We start from the raw sequence: 17,428 nt of genomic DNA on the forward strand, positions 1-17,428 counted from the left end.
GAGGTTACACGCAAGTCACCTTATACCTGCACAAACAAATAAGAACCTTGCAACCAACGCGATAAAGGGGCTGTCAATCCCTTCACGACCACTTGCAAAAGTGAGATCTGATAGAGATAATAAGATAAATATTTTTGGTATTTTTTATGACATCGATTGAAAGTAAAGATTGCAAAGTGAAATAAATTGGAAACTTATATGATGGAAAATAGACACGGGGGCCATAGGTTTCGCTAGTGGCTTCTCTCAAGATAGCATAAGTATTACGGTGGGTGAACAAATTATTGTCGAGCAATTGATAGAAAAGTGCATAGTTATGAGAATATCTAGGCATGATCATGTATATAGGCATCACGTCCGCAACAAGTAGACCGAAACGATTATGCATCTACTACTATTACTCCACACATCGACCGCTATCCAGCATGCATCTAGAGTGTTAAGTTCATAAGAACAGAGTAACACATTAGGCAAGATGAAATGATGTAGAGGGATAAACTCAAGCAATATGATATAAACCCCATCTTTTTATCCTCGATGGCAACAATACAATGCGTGCCTTGCTGCCCCTGCTGTCACTGGGAAAGGACACCGCAAGATTGAACCCAAAGCTAAGCACCTCTCCCATTGCAAGAAAGATCAATCTAGTAGGCCAAACCAAACTGATAATTCGAAGAGACTTGCAAAGATAACAAACCATACATAAAAGAATTCAGAGGAGATTCAAATATTGTTCATAGATAATCTTGATCATAAACCCACAATTCATTGGATCTCGACAAACACACCGCAAAAAGAATTACATCGAATAGATCTCCAAGAAGATCGAGGAGAACTTTGTATTGAGATCCAAAGAGAGAGAAGAAGCCATCTAGCTAATAACTATGGACCCGAAGGTCTGAGGTAAACTACTCACACATCATCGGAGAGGCTATGGTGTTGATGTAGAAGCCCTCTGTGATCGATTCCCCCTCCGGTGGAGCACCGGAAAAGGCCCCAAGATGGGATCTCACGGGTACAGAAGGTTGCGGCAGTGGAAATAGGGCTTCGTGGTGCTCTCAGATGTTTTCGGGGTATATGAGTATATATAGGCGAAAGAAATCAGTCAGGGGAGCCACAAGGGGCCCACGAGGGTGGGGGCGCGCCCTCCTGCCTCGTGGCCTCCTCGTTTCTTTCTTGACGTCCACTCCAAGTCTCCTGGATTGCGTTTATTCCAAAAATAACTCTCCCGAAGGTTTCATTATGTTTGGACTCCGTTTGATATTCCTTTTCTGTGAAACACTGAAATAGGAAAAAAAATAGCAATTTGCACTGGGCCTTCGGTTAATAGGTTAGTCCCAAAAATAATATAAAAGTGTATAATAAAGCCCATTAAACATCCAAAACAGATAATATAATAGCATGGAACAATCAAAAATTATAGATACGTTAGAGACGTATCAAGCATCCCCAAGCTTAATTCCTGCTCGTCCTCGAGTAGGTAAATGATAAAAACTGAATTTTTGATGTGGAATGCTACCTAGCATAATTCTCAATGTAATTTCCTTTATTGTGGCATGAATGTTCAGATCTGAAAGATTCAAGACAAAAGTTTAATATTGACATAAAAATAATAATACTTCAAGCATACTAACAAAGCAATCATGTTTTCTCAAAATAACATGGCAAAAGAAAGCTATCCCTACAAAATCATATAGTCTGGCTATGCTCTATCTTCATCTCACAAAATATTTAAATCATGCACAACCCCGATGACAAGCCAAGCAATTGTTTCATACTTTTGATGTTCTCAAACTTTTTCAATCTTCACGCAATAGATGAGCGTGAGCCATGGACATAGCACTATATGTGGAATAGAATGGTGGTTGTGGGGAAGACAAAAAGAAGAATATAGTCTCACATCAACTAGGCATATCAACGGGCTATGGAGATGCCCATCAATAGATATCAATGTGAGTGAGTAGGGATTGCCATGCAATGGATGCACTAGAGCTATAAGTGTATGAAAGCTCAACAAAAGAAACTAAGTGGGTGTACATCCAACTCGCTTGCTCACGAAGACCTAGGGCATTTTGAGGAAGCCCATCATTGGAATATACAAGCCAAGTTCTATAATGTAAAATTCCCACTAGTATATGAAAGTGACAACATAGGAGACTCTCTATCATGAAGATCATGGTGCTACTTTGAAGCACAAGTGTGGTAAAAGGATAGTAACATTGTCCCTTCTCTCTTTTTCTCTCTTTTTTCTCTTTTTTTTGTTTGGGCCTTTCTCCTTTTTTATATGGCCTCTTTTCTTCTTCTTCTTTTTTTCTTTTCGTCCGGAGTCTCATCCCGACTTGTGGGGGAATCATAGTCTCCATCATCCTTTCCTCACTTGGGACAATGCTCTAATAATGATGATCATCACACTTTTATTTACTTACAACTCAATACTTGGAACAAAATATGACTCTATGTGAATGCCTCCGGCGGTGTACCGGGATATGCAATGAATCAAGAGTGACATGTATAAAAGAATTATAAAGGTGGCTTTTCCACAAATATGATTTCAACTACATGATCATGCAAAGCAATATGACAATGATGGAACGTGTCATAATAAACGAAACGGTGGTAAGTTGCATGGCAATATATCTCGGAATGGCTATGGAAATGCCAAAATAAGTAGGTATGGTGGCTGTTTTGAGGAAGGTATATGGTGGGTGTATGATACCGGCGAAAGGTGCACAATATTAGAGAGGCTAGCAATGGTGAAAGGGTGAGAGTGTGTATAATCCATGGACTCAACATTAGTCATAAAGAACTCACATACTTATTGCAAAGATCTATTAGTTATCGAAACGAAGTACCACGCGCATGCTCCTAGGGGTATAGATTGGTAGGAAAAGACCATCGCTCGTCCCCGACCGCCACTCACAAGGAAGACAATCAATAAATAAATCATGCTTCGACTTCATCACATAATGGTTCACCATATGTGCATGCTACGGGAATCACAAACTTTAGAACAAGTATTTCTCAAATTCACAACTACTCAACTAGCATGACTCTAATATCACCATCTTCATATCTCAAAACAATTATCAAGTATCAAACTTCTCATAGTATTCAATGCACTTTATATGATAGTTTTTATTATACCCATCTTGGATGCCTATCATATTAGGACTAATTTTATAGCCAAAGCAAACTACCATGCTGTTCTAAAAGACTCAAAATAATATAAGTGAAGCATGAGAGATCAATAATTTCTATAAAATAGAACCACCACCGTGCTCTAAAAAGATATAAGTGAAGCACTAGAGCAAAATTATCTAACTCAAAAGATATAAGTGAAGCACATAGAGTATTCTAATAAGTTCCGATTCATGTGTGTCTCTCCAAAAAGGTGTGTACAGCAAGGATGATTGTGGTAAACTAAAAAGCAAAGACTCAAATCATACAAGAAGCTCCAAGCAAAACACATATCATGTGGTGAATAAAAATATAGCATCAAGTAAAGTTACCGATGGACGAAGATGAAAGAGGGGATGCCTTCCGGGGCATCCCCAAGCTTAGGCTTTTGGTTGTCCTTGAATTTTACCTTGGGGTGCCTTGGGCATCCCCAAGCTTAGGCTATTTCCACTCCTTATTCCATAATCCATCAAATCTTTACCCAAAACTTGAAAACTTCACAACACAAAACTCAACAGAAAATCTCATGAGCTCCGTTAGTGCAAGAAAACAAACCACCACTTTAAGGTACTGTAATGAACTCATTCTTTATTTATATTGGTGTTAAACCTACTTTATTCCAACTTCTCTATGGTTCATACCCCCCGATACTAGCCATAGATTAATCAAAATAAGCAAACAACACACGAAAAACAGAATCTGTCAAAAACAGAACAGTCTGTAGTAATCTGTATCTAACGCAAACTTCTGTAACTCAGAAAAATCTATCAAATAGGAAGACCTAGATAATTTGTTTATTGATCTACTGAAATTGGAATCAGTATTTTATCACGTTCTGGTGATTTTTAACAAAAAAATTTGTGAGCAGAAAGTTTCTGACTTTTTCAGCAAGATCAAATAACTATCATGCAAGAAGATCCTATAGGTTTCACTTGGCACAAACAATAATTAAAACATAAAACCACATCTAATCAGAGGCTAGATCAATTATTTATTACTAAACAGAACCAAAAAGCAAGAAACAAAAATAAAATTGGGTTGCCTCCCAACAAGCGCTATCATTTAACGCCCCTAGCTAGGCATGAAAACAAGAATAGGTCTAAGTATTATCATCTTTGGTTGGCAATTCTTCAATAGAACACTTATAACCCTTAGGAGTTTCCTTCTTTTTATTAATGATCAAACTCCTAGGCAAGAAATCAAGAAATTCATTTGAAGCAAAAGGTTCTTTAATGATAGCGGAAAAGTTGGGGTGAACACTTATTGATTTGAGATCCACATTTTCCTTACTAGAAGATTCACCCTTATTTTTAGGAACATACATTAATTTGGCAACTTTGGTAGTAGGAGGATTTGGAGTATTTTCCATGGATGAAAAGGCAGACCCTAAGTTGGTAATAATATCCTCAAGTTTACCAATTCTTGTGGAATCTTGATCTATTCTTTCGTTAACTATAGGTTCCTTTTCTTTAAAAAATTCAGAATAACTCCTACCTTAGATCCATATTGGGTAATTTGGTTGTGGATCTTTTTATCCAAATTTTCAATCAACTCTACAGTGGCAACTTTATTTTCAATAATTTCAAGCCTTTGCATCACATGTTCCAAAGTTAAAATAGTTCCATTAACCAAAAGAGGTGGTGGGCCAAACAAATCTATCATAGCATTATAAGAATCAAAAGTATGGCTACCCAAGAAATTCCATTCGGTAATGGTATCAAGAATATATCTGTTCCAAGGAGTGATGCCTACATAAAAATTGCGAAGAAGAACGGAAGTAGATTGCTTCCTAGTAGATCTATTCTGAGCATTGCAAATTCTATGCCAAGTATCTTTTAGATTTTCTCCCTCCCTTTGTTTAAAATTAAGAACTTCATGATCGGGAGTACTAACAATGATAGAAGGACTAGCCATGACGACAAACGATCTAACACACGGCGACACAAAAAGCAAGCGAAAAAGAGGCGAACGGCAAAGGAGGGCGAATAAAACGGCAAAGGTGAAGTGGGGGAGAGGAAAACGAGAGGCAAATGGCGAATAGTGTAATGCGAGGGATAAGAGTTTGTGATGGGTACTTGGTGTGTCTTGACTTGGCGTAGATCTCCCCGGCAACGGCGCCAAAAATTGGCAAGTTGACAGAAGATCAAATCTTGACTTGACTTGGCGTAAACCTCCCCGGCAACGGTGCCAGAAATCCTTCTTGCTACCTCTTGAGCATGCGTTGGTTTTCCCTTGAAGAGGAAAGGGTGATGCAGCAAAGTAGCGTAAGTATTTCCCTCAATTTTTGAGAACCAATGTATCAATCCAGTAGGAGGTTACACGCAAGTCGCCTTATACCTGCACAAACAAATAAGAACCTTGCAACCAACGCGATAAAGGGACTGTCAATCCCTTCACGACCACTTGCAAAAGTGAGATCTAATAGAGATAATAAGATAAATATTTTTGGTATTTTTTATGATATCGATTGAAAGTAAAGATTGCAAAGTAAAATAGATTGGAAACTTATATGATGGAAAATAGACACGGGGGCCATAGGTTTCGTTAGTGGCTTCTCTCAAGATAGCATAAGTATTACGGTGGGTGAACAAATTATTGTCGAGCAATTGATAGAAAAGTGCATAGTTATGAGAATATCTAGGCATGATCATGTATATAGGCATCACGTCCGCAACAAGTAGACTGAAACGATTCTGCATCTACTACTATTACTCCACACATCGACCGCTATCCAGCATGCATCTAGAGTGTTAAGTTCATAAGAACAGAGTAACACATTAGGCAAGATGAAATGATGTAGAGGGATAAACTCAAGCAATATGATATAAACCCCATCTTTTTATCCTCGATGGCAACAATACAATGCGTGCCTTGCTGCCCCTGCTGTCACTGGGAAAGGACACCGCAAGATTGAACCCAAAGCTAAGCACTTCTCCCATTGCAAGAAAGATCAATCTAGTAGGCCAAACCAAACTGATAATTCGAAGAGACTTGCAAAGATAACAAACCATACATAAAAGAATTCAGAGGAGATTCAAATATTGTTCATAGATAATCTTGATCATAAACCCATAATTCATCGGATCTCGAGAAACACACCGCAAAAAGAATTACATCGAATAGATCTCCAAGAAGATCGAGGAGAACTTTGTATTGAGATCCAAAGAGAGAGAAGAAGCCATCTAGCTAATAACTATGGACCCGAAGGTCTGAGGTAAACTACTCACACATCATCGGAGAGGCTATGATGTTGATGTAGAAGCCCTCCATGATCGATTCCCCCTCCGACGGAGCGCCGGAAAAGGCCACAAGATGGGATCTCACGGGTACAAAAGGTTGCGGCGGTGGAAATAGGGTTTCGTGGTGCTCTCGGATGTTTTCGGGGTATATGAGTATATATAGGCGAAAGAAGTCGGTCAGGAGAGCCACGAGGGGCCCACGAGGGTGGGGGCGCGCCTACCCCCTGGGCGCGCCCTCCTGCCTCGTGGCCTCCTCGTTTCTTTCTTGACGTCCACTCCAAGTCTCCTGGATTGCGTTTGTTCCAAAAATAACTCTCCCGAAGGTTTCATTACGTTTGGACTCCGTTTGATACTCCTTTTCTGTGAAACACTGAAATAGGCACACAAAAAAACAACAATTTGCATTGGGCCTTCGGTTAATAGGTTAGTCCCAAAAATAATATAAAAGTGTATAATAAAGCCCATTAAACATCCAAAACAGATAATATAATAGCATGGAACAATCAAAAATTATAGATACGTTGGAGACGTACCAGAATTCTGGACGTGAAAAGTGCAACAACAGTAGCTATTCTCTGGAGCTCCAAATAATCTAAAATTTTACAGAGATTTATTTTGGAATTAATAAAAATATTGGAAGAAGAATAACCTAGAGGGTCCACGATAGTGAGCCACAAGCTCGGGTGGCGCCCCCTGATGTGCGCCATGTGAGCTTGTGGGCCCACCAACACGCCTCTATGGCCCTCCTTCTCCTATATGATGCATTTGCCCTAGAAAAAAAAATCAGAAGAAGACTTTCAGGACGAAGCGCTGCCATCTCGAGGCGGAACCTGGGGAAGAGCACTTTTGCTCTCCGGCGAAGCGATTCCGCCAGGGATACTTCCCTTTGGGAGGGGGAAATCAAAGCCATTTACATCGCAAATGTTCTTATTATCGTGGGAGGACTTGTCTCCATCAACATCTTCACCAGCACCATCTCATCTCAAATCCTAGTTCATCTCTTGTATTCAATCTTTGTCTCAAAACGTCAGATTGGTACCTGTGGGTTGCTAGTAGTGTCGATTACATCTTGTAGTTGATGCTAGTTCATTTATTTAGTGGAAGATTATAAGTTTAGATCCTCAATCATATACAATACTCCTCTAATCTTGAACATGAATATGATTTGTGAGTAGTTTCGTTTGTTCTTGAGGACATGGGAGAAATCTTGTTATAAGTAATTATGTGAAGTTGGTATTCGTTCAGTATTGATATGTATGTTGTTCTTCTTCTAGTGGTGTCGTGTTCACATCGACTAGATGACACTTCACCATGTTTGGGCCTAGGGTAAGGAATTGGGGAGTAATAAGTTGATGATGGGTTGCGAGAGTGACAGAATTTTAACCCTAGTTTATGAGTTATCCCGTAAGGGGCTAATTTGGATCCATATGTTTCATACTATGGTTAGATTGATCTTAATTTTTCTCTCATACTTGTGGATGCTAGTGAGAGGGGTAATCATAAGTGGGTTGCTTGTTCAAGTAAGAACAACACCCTAGCACCGGCCCACCCACATATTATCAAAGTAGTGAACGCGAATCAACTAAACATAATGAACGTGACTAGACGAGAATTCTCATGTGTCCTCGAGAATGCTTTGCTCACTATAAGAAGTACTCTAGGCTTGTCCTTTGCTAAAGGATTGGGCCATCTTGCTGCACCTAGTTACTATTATCACTTATTATTTGTTACGAATTATCTTGCTATCAAACTACACGTTACTACTACTTTCAGGGCTTGCAGAGAATACCTTGCTGAAAACCGCTTATCATTTCCTTCTGCTCCTCGTTGGGTTTGACATGCTTTCGCACCCCAGCGTCGGTAGGGACCCAGAGAGCTGCCTTCGCTTTTGGCGTTCCTTCGTAGATCTACGGATTTCACCCCTACACACGAAATTCCACTCTCCTCTGTCTCACTCAAGTGAATTGGTTTCGAGAGCATTCCGCCACTTTTTGGCAACTTTCACTTTCAACCCGATTCACCGCCTACGTGCCCTTTACGCCCAGTCATTCGGAAGAACACTTGCCCCCCCGTCTTACCGCGGCTGCTGGCACGGAGTTAGCCGGGGCTTCTTCCTCGAGTCATGTCATGATCGCGCACTCGAATTTGACACCCTTACTTATCGAAAGGACTATGATTGATTCTCCATACTTGTGGGTCATCAGACCCTCTCTAGCTGGGACCTCCTATATGCCGCTTGTTGCGGCAAAGTGCCGACATTTAGCACATGGGCAGCTAAGCTGGGCCAACCCATTTTGCGGTGGCACGTTCACGAGATGAAAAACGCAAAAAAAAACAAGCGAGCTGTGACTCGAACCCGCAACTTCTTACTGATTGGGGCATTGTGCTAACCGCTACGAGTAACAATCTCTCTTGCTAGATATGCAACGCCATAACAGCAGGAGCTAAACTAAAACAACAGTTCGCAAAAGATGTGTGAGGGGTCGAACTGAGGACCTCCTGCAAGTGAACAACCCCAATAGCCAGCATAATTCCTGGGATTTCGTACATAAAATGGCAGTCCGCCTTATATGAATTTAAGCCGAAACAGATTTAAACTTTTTTTGAAATTTTGAACGGGATTTTCTTTTTGACAAAAGTTAATATGCCTTCAAACACAAGCATTGTCATATTCAAGAGCAAATTTTTGAAAACTTGAACTAATTTTGTGAATCTCAAACATTTCTCAGAAAAGGAACAAAATTGAAAACGAGAACATTTTTTGAAATTATGAAGAATTTCTTGAAAATGCAAAACATTATTCGAAAAACAGGAACAAAAATTGAAAGTGAGAACTTTTTTGAAATTACAAACAATTTTCTCTAGACATGAACAATTTCTTGATTCCCCTGAACATTTTTTGAATTTGGGATTAATTTTTGAAAAATATGAACATTTTGATAACATGAACAAACTGGAATTTGGGATTTTTTTACAATTTGGGAGATTTTATCAATTTGTAAATAAAAATGAAGAAATGTGATTTTTCAAAATTCCCCTAATATATTTTGAATTTTTGAACAAAATTTGAAATTACCAAACAATTCAATTTGCAAACAAAATTTGAAAACATGAACATTTTTGAATTTGTGAACAAATTTGGGAGGCGCGGCATTTTCAGAATTTGTGAAAAAAATGCACACATTTTTCGAAGTTCCCCAAAAATTCTTTGAATTTGTGAACACATGTTTGAAACATGATCATTTTTTGAATTCACGAACAAAATTTGAAAGTAGCAACATTTTTTGAAATACCTGAACATTTTCAGAATTTGTGATCAGAAAATTAAATTGCAAACAATATCTGAATTTCTGAACAAAAAATTAAAGTAGGAACATTTTTTAATTGAAATTTTAAATTATTCTGAAATTTCTAATATGTTTTGTAAAAGAAGCAAACAACACCTGAAATTCATTTTTTTTAATTTCTGAACAAAATTTCAAACATGAACATTTTTCAAAAAAGAATAAAATTTAAAACATGCACACATTTTTCAAAATTCTGTACATTTGTTAAAAATAAAAATAAACTTATAATAATAATAATAATAAAGAAAATGAGAAATAGTAAAAAGAAAAAGGAAAGAAAGAATAGAAAAACGAAAAAAGGGAGAAAATGAAAAAGGGAACAGAAAAAAGATAAAAGAAAATCGATTTTTTTTAAAAAATTAGAAAAACCGGTTCAAGAACATTTGTAGAAGGTTCCAAAACCAGAAAAAAAACCAGCTGTAAACTTCCAGAAGGTTTCCAGAAACGGGATCTGTGGAACGCGCGCCTCGCTACCAAATAGGCCGTCCGTGTCAGTGGATCGGTTCGATTGCATGTGTGGCGCCCCGAGAATTTGACGTAAAATTCAAATAAGTTAAATAGGGTTTTCCTCTCCGGCCCTCTCGTTCAAAAGAAAACAGAAAACATCATCCTTTTTTTTTTACCTCAGAAAACATCATCCATGTGCTGTCCAAATGAGCACCAGGCTGAAATGAAATAAATTGATTGCTGGATATATCATGGGCCTATCAGCTTCATTTGGGCTGCATCAGTGCCGGCCTGTTTCGATTAGTTAAATAAGAAAAAGGAAATGCCATTTTCCTTGTCGCCCCCAAAACCCTAGCCGCTTCTTCTCTCTGCCCACTCCACGCGCGCGCCACAGACGACCGCCGCCTAACCACCGCTGAGGCCTCCTCCTCCCCAAGCGGATACCCCGGAATAATACCTACATGGCCGGCGGCAAGATCCAGAAGAAGCGCCACGGCGGCGGTGGCGGCGGCGGCGGCGCGCGGCTGCAGGGTGGGATCCCGTTCGAGAAGTCCAAGGGCCAGCACATCCTGCGGAACCCGGCGCTGGTGGACTCCATCATCGCCAAGGCCGGCCTCAAGCCCACCGACACCGTCCTCGAGATCGGGCCCGGAACGGGAAATCTCACCAAGCGGCTGCTCGAGGCCGGCGTCAAGGCCGTTGTCGCCGTCGAGCTCGACCCGCGGATGGTTCTCGAGCTGAGCCGCCGGTTCCAGGGGCACCCCCTCTCCTCACGACTCAAGGTACAAGGCCTCTCCTTTGTGGCTCCTAGTCTTCTCATATTTGTGGAAAATTTGTTTTTCGCAGACAATTCAGTGATTTGTGCTATGCTGCTGTATCTGTTTTCTACTGTGCTTGCGCTGCAATAGACTGCTCAGAGATTTTTTTTGGCGGTAAAAGGGGGAATTCGGGGTTGTATGATGTTGGGCTCATTTAGCTGAACTTAGTATGTGTATTAGTAGTGCCGTTCTGTTTTTTACCCCTATTAGCTGAGTTAGCAAGTTCTACTTAGTGACTGTTCATGTCGACCCAGAGTAATAGCAATACATGTATGAGGGAGTTTTGCGCCTACAGCAACTGACAATTTCCATATTCTTGATTGTTAAAGTTACTAGGCACTGTTGCATATATTATTGTGAATAATTGTAGCGCAATACTGTATGACTGGTCACCTAATATAAGGTACTATTGGTGTGTTAGGAGAACTAAGATTGTCTTGATACGATGGCATGATTTATAGTTTAAAAATAAACTGTGAATTTTGATTATAATAAACAGCGATGAAGGCGTTATGGTAGCACTGATGACTATGGGAAGGGGGGACAAAACGAAAAACAATCAAGCTTATATCAAGTCCACTCTCTTTCATGAATCTTCAGTTCCAGTTTGAACCAAATGTTTGTTAATGAAAATGTGTATATTCTTGTGAACCATAATGCAGGTTATCCAAGGAGATGTTCTTAAATGTGATCTTCCGTACTTCGATATCTGTGTGGCAAACATCCCATACCAGATATCGTCCCCCCTTACATTCAAGCTTCTGTCACACCGTCCGATCTTCAGGTGTGCTGTGATCATGTTTCAACGTGAATTTGCCATGAGACTTGTAGCACAGCCTGGAGACACTCTGTACTGCCGCCTGTCAGTGAACGTGCAGCTCTTATCTCGCGTGTCACATCTGCTGAAGGTTGGGCGGAATAACTTCAGGCCTCCACCCAAGGTAGATTCTTCAGTTGTTCGCATTGAGCCAAGGAAACCCCTCCCTCCTGTCAGCTTCAAAGAGTGGGATGGACTTGTAAGGATTTGTTTCAATCGGAAAAACAAAACTCTGGGCTCCCTTTTCAAGCAGAAGCGCGTCCTTGAGTTGCTAGAGAAGAATTACAAGACAATGCAATCTCTCCAACTTGCCCAAGAATCTGAAATGGGCGAGGAGAAGATGTCACCTGATGATGTCGCAGTGCTGGCCAATATGGTCGAGGACCTGAGCATGGAGATCGGTGACGAGAAAGAGGACGACGACATGGAAATGGATGACGCGGCAGATGGCCGTGCTAGCTTCAAAGAAAAGATTATGGGCATATTGCAGCAGGGTGATTTTGCAGAGAAGAGGTCTTCCAAACTGAGCCAAGTTGATTTCCTCTACTTGCTGTCTCTGTTCAACAAAGCAGGTATACATTTTTCATGAGGGCCCGCTTAGTCAGCTAGCTTGAGATGGATCTTGAAAAGCCATGCTTATTTTTTGGTTTATGTTATGTAAGTTCTATATAAGTTAAAGTCATCTATGTGATATTGCGCTCTGAGATATTTTTGATACTGTCGATTTTGCCCCGGCTTTAGAGAAGTCGAATAATTCTAGGGAAAGATGTTCAAACGGTGTTGTTTGTGCCTATATCCTCGCATTTGTATGGTTTGATATTATGCCTCTGTTGAGTGTGAAGCTGATAGATGTGTTGACTGTTTCGGCTGCTCAAAATGCAGGTTTAGTTGCCATTTCAGTACTTCGTATTCAGAATCGAGCTGAATTATCAAACCTCTCGTTTGCTAGGTGCCATGGTCATTTAGCATGACACGTGGGCAAAAGACGGGGGGTCAAGGGTCAGCACCGTTGAAGTCGAAGCAATAATGGAGGAGTACCTCTCCTCCCAGTCTTGCGTCTCTGCCACGTTGATCACCGCAATCGCGCCACGTCTTGCCTCTCAGGCAGGATATACATCAGTCATGCTCCTATGTGTGACCGTGTTCGTCTCGCTGTGACACACACTTCTCCATAGCAAGAAAAACCCATGGAGATTGCCGTCTCCGCGGTGGCAAGCGAGCTCGCCGGCCGGCTCGTGTCTTTCCTCATCAGCAAGTACAGAGGCCAGGCACGCCTGAGCAAGAAGGAGAACCTGGAGTCGCTGCGCCGGCTCCTCCTCAGAGTCCACACCGTCGTCGAGGAGGCTGAGGGGCGATACATCACCAACTCACGGATGCTGCTGCAGCTCGAGACGCTCGCGGAGGCTATGTACCGGGGGTACGACGCCCTGGACACCCATGGCACCCTGGAGCAGATCGGAGCACGACCGGAGGTGAGCGGCTCCTCAGACTCCATGGATTTCAGAGGTTTCCATAGCACAGCTGCCAGCAAAGAGGTGCAGACCGCACTGAGAGCTCTGGAGGCCGCCTCTTCGGAGATGGCCGAGTTCGTCGCGCTTCTAGCAGGCTGCGAGCGTATGCTCCGCAGCCCGTACAGCTGCCACCTTCACATCGACAACTTCATGTTTGGCCGCCGGGTCGAGAGGCAGCGGGTCATCAACGTCTTGATGCAGGACGGCCACCCTCCACCCGGGGCTCTCGCCGTGCTGCCCATCATCGGCGGCCGCAGGGTGGGCAAGAAGACGCTGGTGTGGAGCGTCTGCTCCGACGACCGGATCCGCTCTCGCTTCCCTTCCATCCTCCACGTCGACGGATGCGAGATTCAGATGATCGACCGTGGCAGGTTTACTCCTCCTCCTGTGAGGACTTTGATCGTCGTCGAGTTCCGGTCGGACGTGGATGACAGGGAATGGCACGAGTTCCTCACGCTGCTCCAAACTCTCACCGGCGCAGGGAGCAAGGTGGTGATCATAAGCCGGCTCGAGAGGCCAGCAAGGTTTGGAACCGTGAACCCCGTCCGGATCAACAGCTTGTCAAGAGAGGAATACGGCTACCTTTTCAAGGTCCTCGCCTTCGGGAGCTCCGACCCGGCGGACCACCCGCGGCTGGCGCTGATAGGGAAGGAGCTGGCGACGATGATGGAGGGGTCACTCGTGCACCTCAACGTCTACTCAAGCGTGCTGAGGAACAACCTGAACGTTCAGTTCTGGAGCCGCGCTCTGAGGCTGTACCGAACGGTGATGGAGGCTAACCTGTCCGTCTTCGGTGAGCACCCGAGAGCTCTTCTTGACAGAGGCAGCACCGTAGATATCACCAGGTTCTCGCCGTCGTCGTCAGCGGCGGCTACCCCGCTTCGATTTGTGCTGCTGATCGGTGGAAGGGGCTCTTCCGGGCCAGGTGAGCTCCCCAGTATGACATTTGGAGATATAATAGCAGGCTCTGTTGTTCTGCCGATGAAGTTCGAGCTGGTGTGGGAATCACGGTTGCCCCCTTACACCGTTATCTCCGGCACTTGTGTCGCACAGAAGCCTCAACACTCGACTTCACCGAGGAAGAAACGCCGTACATAATGTATGTTTCTGTAGGCCATTACTGTGTCAGGACATCTGCCTCGTGATGTGAACTTCAACTGAATGTATCACTTTCCGTACTCCCTCCGTTACTAAATATAAATATAGGTCTTCTCAAATATTCTACTACAAATGTATATATACATATTTTAGAGTGTAGATTCACTCATTTTGCTTTGTATGTACTCCCTTCGTTTCACCTTCGTTTCAAATTACTTGACCCATATTTATCTAGACACAGATGTATCTAGACACTAAATAAGTATAGATACATCCGTATTTAGACAAATTCAAGTCAACTAATTTGGAACGGAGGGAGTAGTCCATAGTGGAATCTTATATTATATGTAGGAACACAAAAACTAGCATAGACGCATACTCCCTTTGTTCCTAAATATAAGTCTTTTTAGAAATTCTAATATAGATTAGATACGGAGCAAAATGAGTGAATCTACACTCTAAAATATGTAATCTATATTAAAATCTTTAAAAAGACTTATATTTAAAAACAGAGGGTGTAGTATACTACAAATACCGTGGTATACTCTTACGCTATTCTTGTTGATATTTGTTCGTCAGATTCTATCAAATATCATGAGAACATCTACAACCGCAATACGCCGAGCCTGCTCCTTGGCTAGCCCTGAGTTGCAATGCCTTGCATTTTTGCGACGGCGACGATGGGCATCTGTCTCGGGCGAGCCCCTCCCCTGACTCGGAAGGCATGACAGGACAACCGACGCAGATCTGCACGACCAACAGACGGCCAGCTAGATCCGAGGAAGCACGGATGGTGCGAGAGGCAAGGGTTAAAACTGTGGAGATAGGGTATTTTCACAGTTTGTCAACATAACATGGGCGATACGGCGTCGAAAGGGAGCAAGTTGAGAGGATAATTCCTCAAATAATGGAGAATTCAGAAACATGAAACCAAAATTAGCATAAAGTCGTGGAGTCAAGTGCAAAATACACTGAAATTTTCTGTGCACTTCTCAGTCACTTGGGGGAGACAAAAGCATAGGCTCAACTAAGACAATACCCAACTTGCAGCATCTAATTGTCATGACACGAAAATAAACTGTACTCCCAACGCTCTTATATTTCTTTACAGAGGCACTTCAAACTAAACTACGACGCGCAGTGGTTGCTGCTCAAGTGCTCAGGAAGATCGAGGATCCGCGCAGCCATTATTTCGATTTACACGCGCCGAGTCGATCGATGCTTGGGCGCCTCCCGGTCCACAGCTCGACCGATCAATGATCGAGTACGTACGACACTAGGTCCCCGAGGGACGCATAGTCATCAAGGTACTCTCCAAAGCTAACGGTGCCACCGTATTGCCGGGTGGACGTCACGTCTCCCTGGTCGGGCCAAGTAGGCGCCGTCGCCGCCGCGGCGGCGCTGTGCAGGGCAGAGCTCCCGGGGGTGCGGCTACTCAGCACCTCCTCCTGGTCGCCGCTCTCAGGCTTTATGCCCTGCAGGCCGGACCCCATCGCCGTGCTGGTGGTGGTGCCATGGGTAGCGGTAGCGACGCTGCCGGGCGCGAAGCTGATGAGGTGGCAGCCGGCGTGCAGGCCTTGGGCGGCGCCGCTCAGGTGGTGGAGGAGGTGCGGCGCCACGGCGGCGGCGGGGTCCCGGCAGGCGTGCACGCCGATGTAGGTGACCCTGAACATGCCCTCGTCATCGTCGCAGCGCTGGACCTGCCGCTGCGCCGCGCACTGCTGGTCGTACTTGTGCGTGCACCGGAAGTAGGCCCTGCGGAAGAAACACGTTCACGGCCGGCGCTTGTCAGTTGACGGAGACCCGTCGACGTCGAGGGATTAATATTAATTGCAGGCAGGGCTGGTCGTTGCAGAGCTCACACCTAGGAGTACCATTGTCATGTCATTCCACTTGGTGGTTTTTAAGAGGTTCATTATTAGTGATAATCATTGGAGGGCAGGGCAGGCCGGGGCAGGGCAGAAACGAACGTACCTCGAGTGCTTGGAGTTGTGTATCTCCTTCTGCCCGTACTTGCGCCATGCCTGCCCGTCGTCCAAGCTCTCCATGCTCTTCGTTACGACGGACGATTGCTGGGTCCTGCAACGCCAAAAAAGAGAAAGCAAATTTTGCAAACATCCATCAGTCACGTGGCTAAGCAGATGTGCAGTTAATTAGTGAGGGAGACGTATATATCAAGAATCATGAGCTGGAGCCTCTTCTCACCTTCTCCGGCAGGCCCTGCGGTTTCCTCCGCCGGCGGCGGAGGCGGACTTCCTCTTCGCGCCGCCGCTCGAGCCGTCGGTGACCTCGCTCCGCACGTCCGAGGACCTCTCGCTGGTGCTGGCAGCGGCCGCGGCCCTGGCGGCGTGGATGGCGCGGGAGAAGGCGTGGAGGATCTGGTCCACGATGAGACCGCCGGCCTCGGGGGAGTCCCGGAGGAGGCCCTGCAGCTGCGTCGCCAACTCCCGCCCCTTGATCAGGTCATCCGTCACCTGCGCCAACGGGGCCTCCATGGACACGTACTACAGTCCACAGTACGTCGTTCGAAGCACAAGCACGCAGTAGTACACTGGAACACTCTCCCGCTCTAGCACAAGGCCACCGGAGTAGCCAGCCGGCCAGTGATATGGAGCAGCAAGGCGAGGGCAGGGGGGAGCTCGAGGGAGGAAGGTTCGTACTATATATCATGGTTGGCGACTACCTGTGCGTGCGCTGGTATCGTGTGATGCCGCTCTGCGTAGGTGGGTGGGTGAGGCGTAGCCGTGCTCGTGCAGGCCGTCACACTGATCGGTGGGCACCGCAGGCACGTTGAGCATCGTGCACCGGGTGCATCCATGGTGGTTTCCCAAATGAGCTTCCTTGGTGTGGAGGGATAGTCCAAGGGGGAAGCATCCTGGAAGGAGCGACGCGTGACGAGCGAGTGCCGTCAGCGCATGACGATGGTGGCGTGATGCGGGTGGGGGAGAGCGTGCCGCGTCATTGCTGGAAATCT

The 17,428-nt window shown here is 44.3% G+C and overlaps 3 protein-coding genes across 3 annotated transcripts; 2 read left to right on the top strand and 1 right to left on the bottom strand.

The window, feature by feature from the left end:
• The first annotated feature begins 10,537 nt into the window (after positions 1-10,537).
• Positions 10,538-12,662, top strand: LOC109733413 (ribosomal RNA small subunit methyltransferase). The gene is made up of 2 exons (XM_020292629.4): positions 10,538-10,992; positions 11,691-12,662. Exons 1-2 carry the CDS (start codon positions 10,672-10,674, stop codon positions 12,432-12,434), a joined length of 1,065 nt encoding a protein of 354 aa, XP_020148218.3. The 5' UTR covers positions 10,538-10,671; the 3' UTR covers positions 12,435-12,662.
• A 114-nt stretch (positions 12,663-12,776) lies between these two features.
• On the top strand, positions 12,777-14,573 carry LOC109733412 (disease resistance protein RGA2). The gene has a single exon (XM_020292628.4). The coding sequence runs from the start codon at positions 13,033-13,035 to the stop codon at positions 14,452-14,454; it is 1,422 nt and encodes a 473-aa protein (XP_020148217.1). The 5' UTR covers positions 12,777-13,032; the 3' UTR covers positions 14,455-14,573.
• Positions 14,574-15,421: 848 nt separating this feature from the next.
• LOC109733411 (transcription factor WRKY45-2) lies at positions 15,422-17,302 on the bottom strand. Its single transcript, XM_020292626.3, has 3 exons — positions 16,660-17,302; positions 16,429-16,533; positions 15,422-16,209 (listed from the first exon to the last, which is right to left on the bottom strand). Exons 1-3 carry the CDS (start codon positions 16,947-16,949, stop codon positions 15,708-15,710), a joined length of 897 nt encoding a protein of 298 aa, XP_020148215.3. The 5' UTR covers positions 16,950-17,302; the 3' UTR covers positions 15,422-15,707.
• Positions 17,303-17,428: the final 126 nt, after the last annotated feature.

Source organism: Aegilops tauschii, chromosome 7 (genome assembly GCF_002575655.3).
Source record: "Aegilops tauschii subsp. strangulata cultivar AL8/78 chromosome 7, Aet v6.0, whole genome shotgun sequence".
NCBI lineage: Eukaryota > Viridiplantae > Streptophyta > Magnoliopsida > Poales > Poaceae > Aegilops > Aegilops tauschii.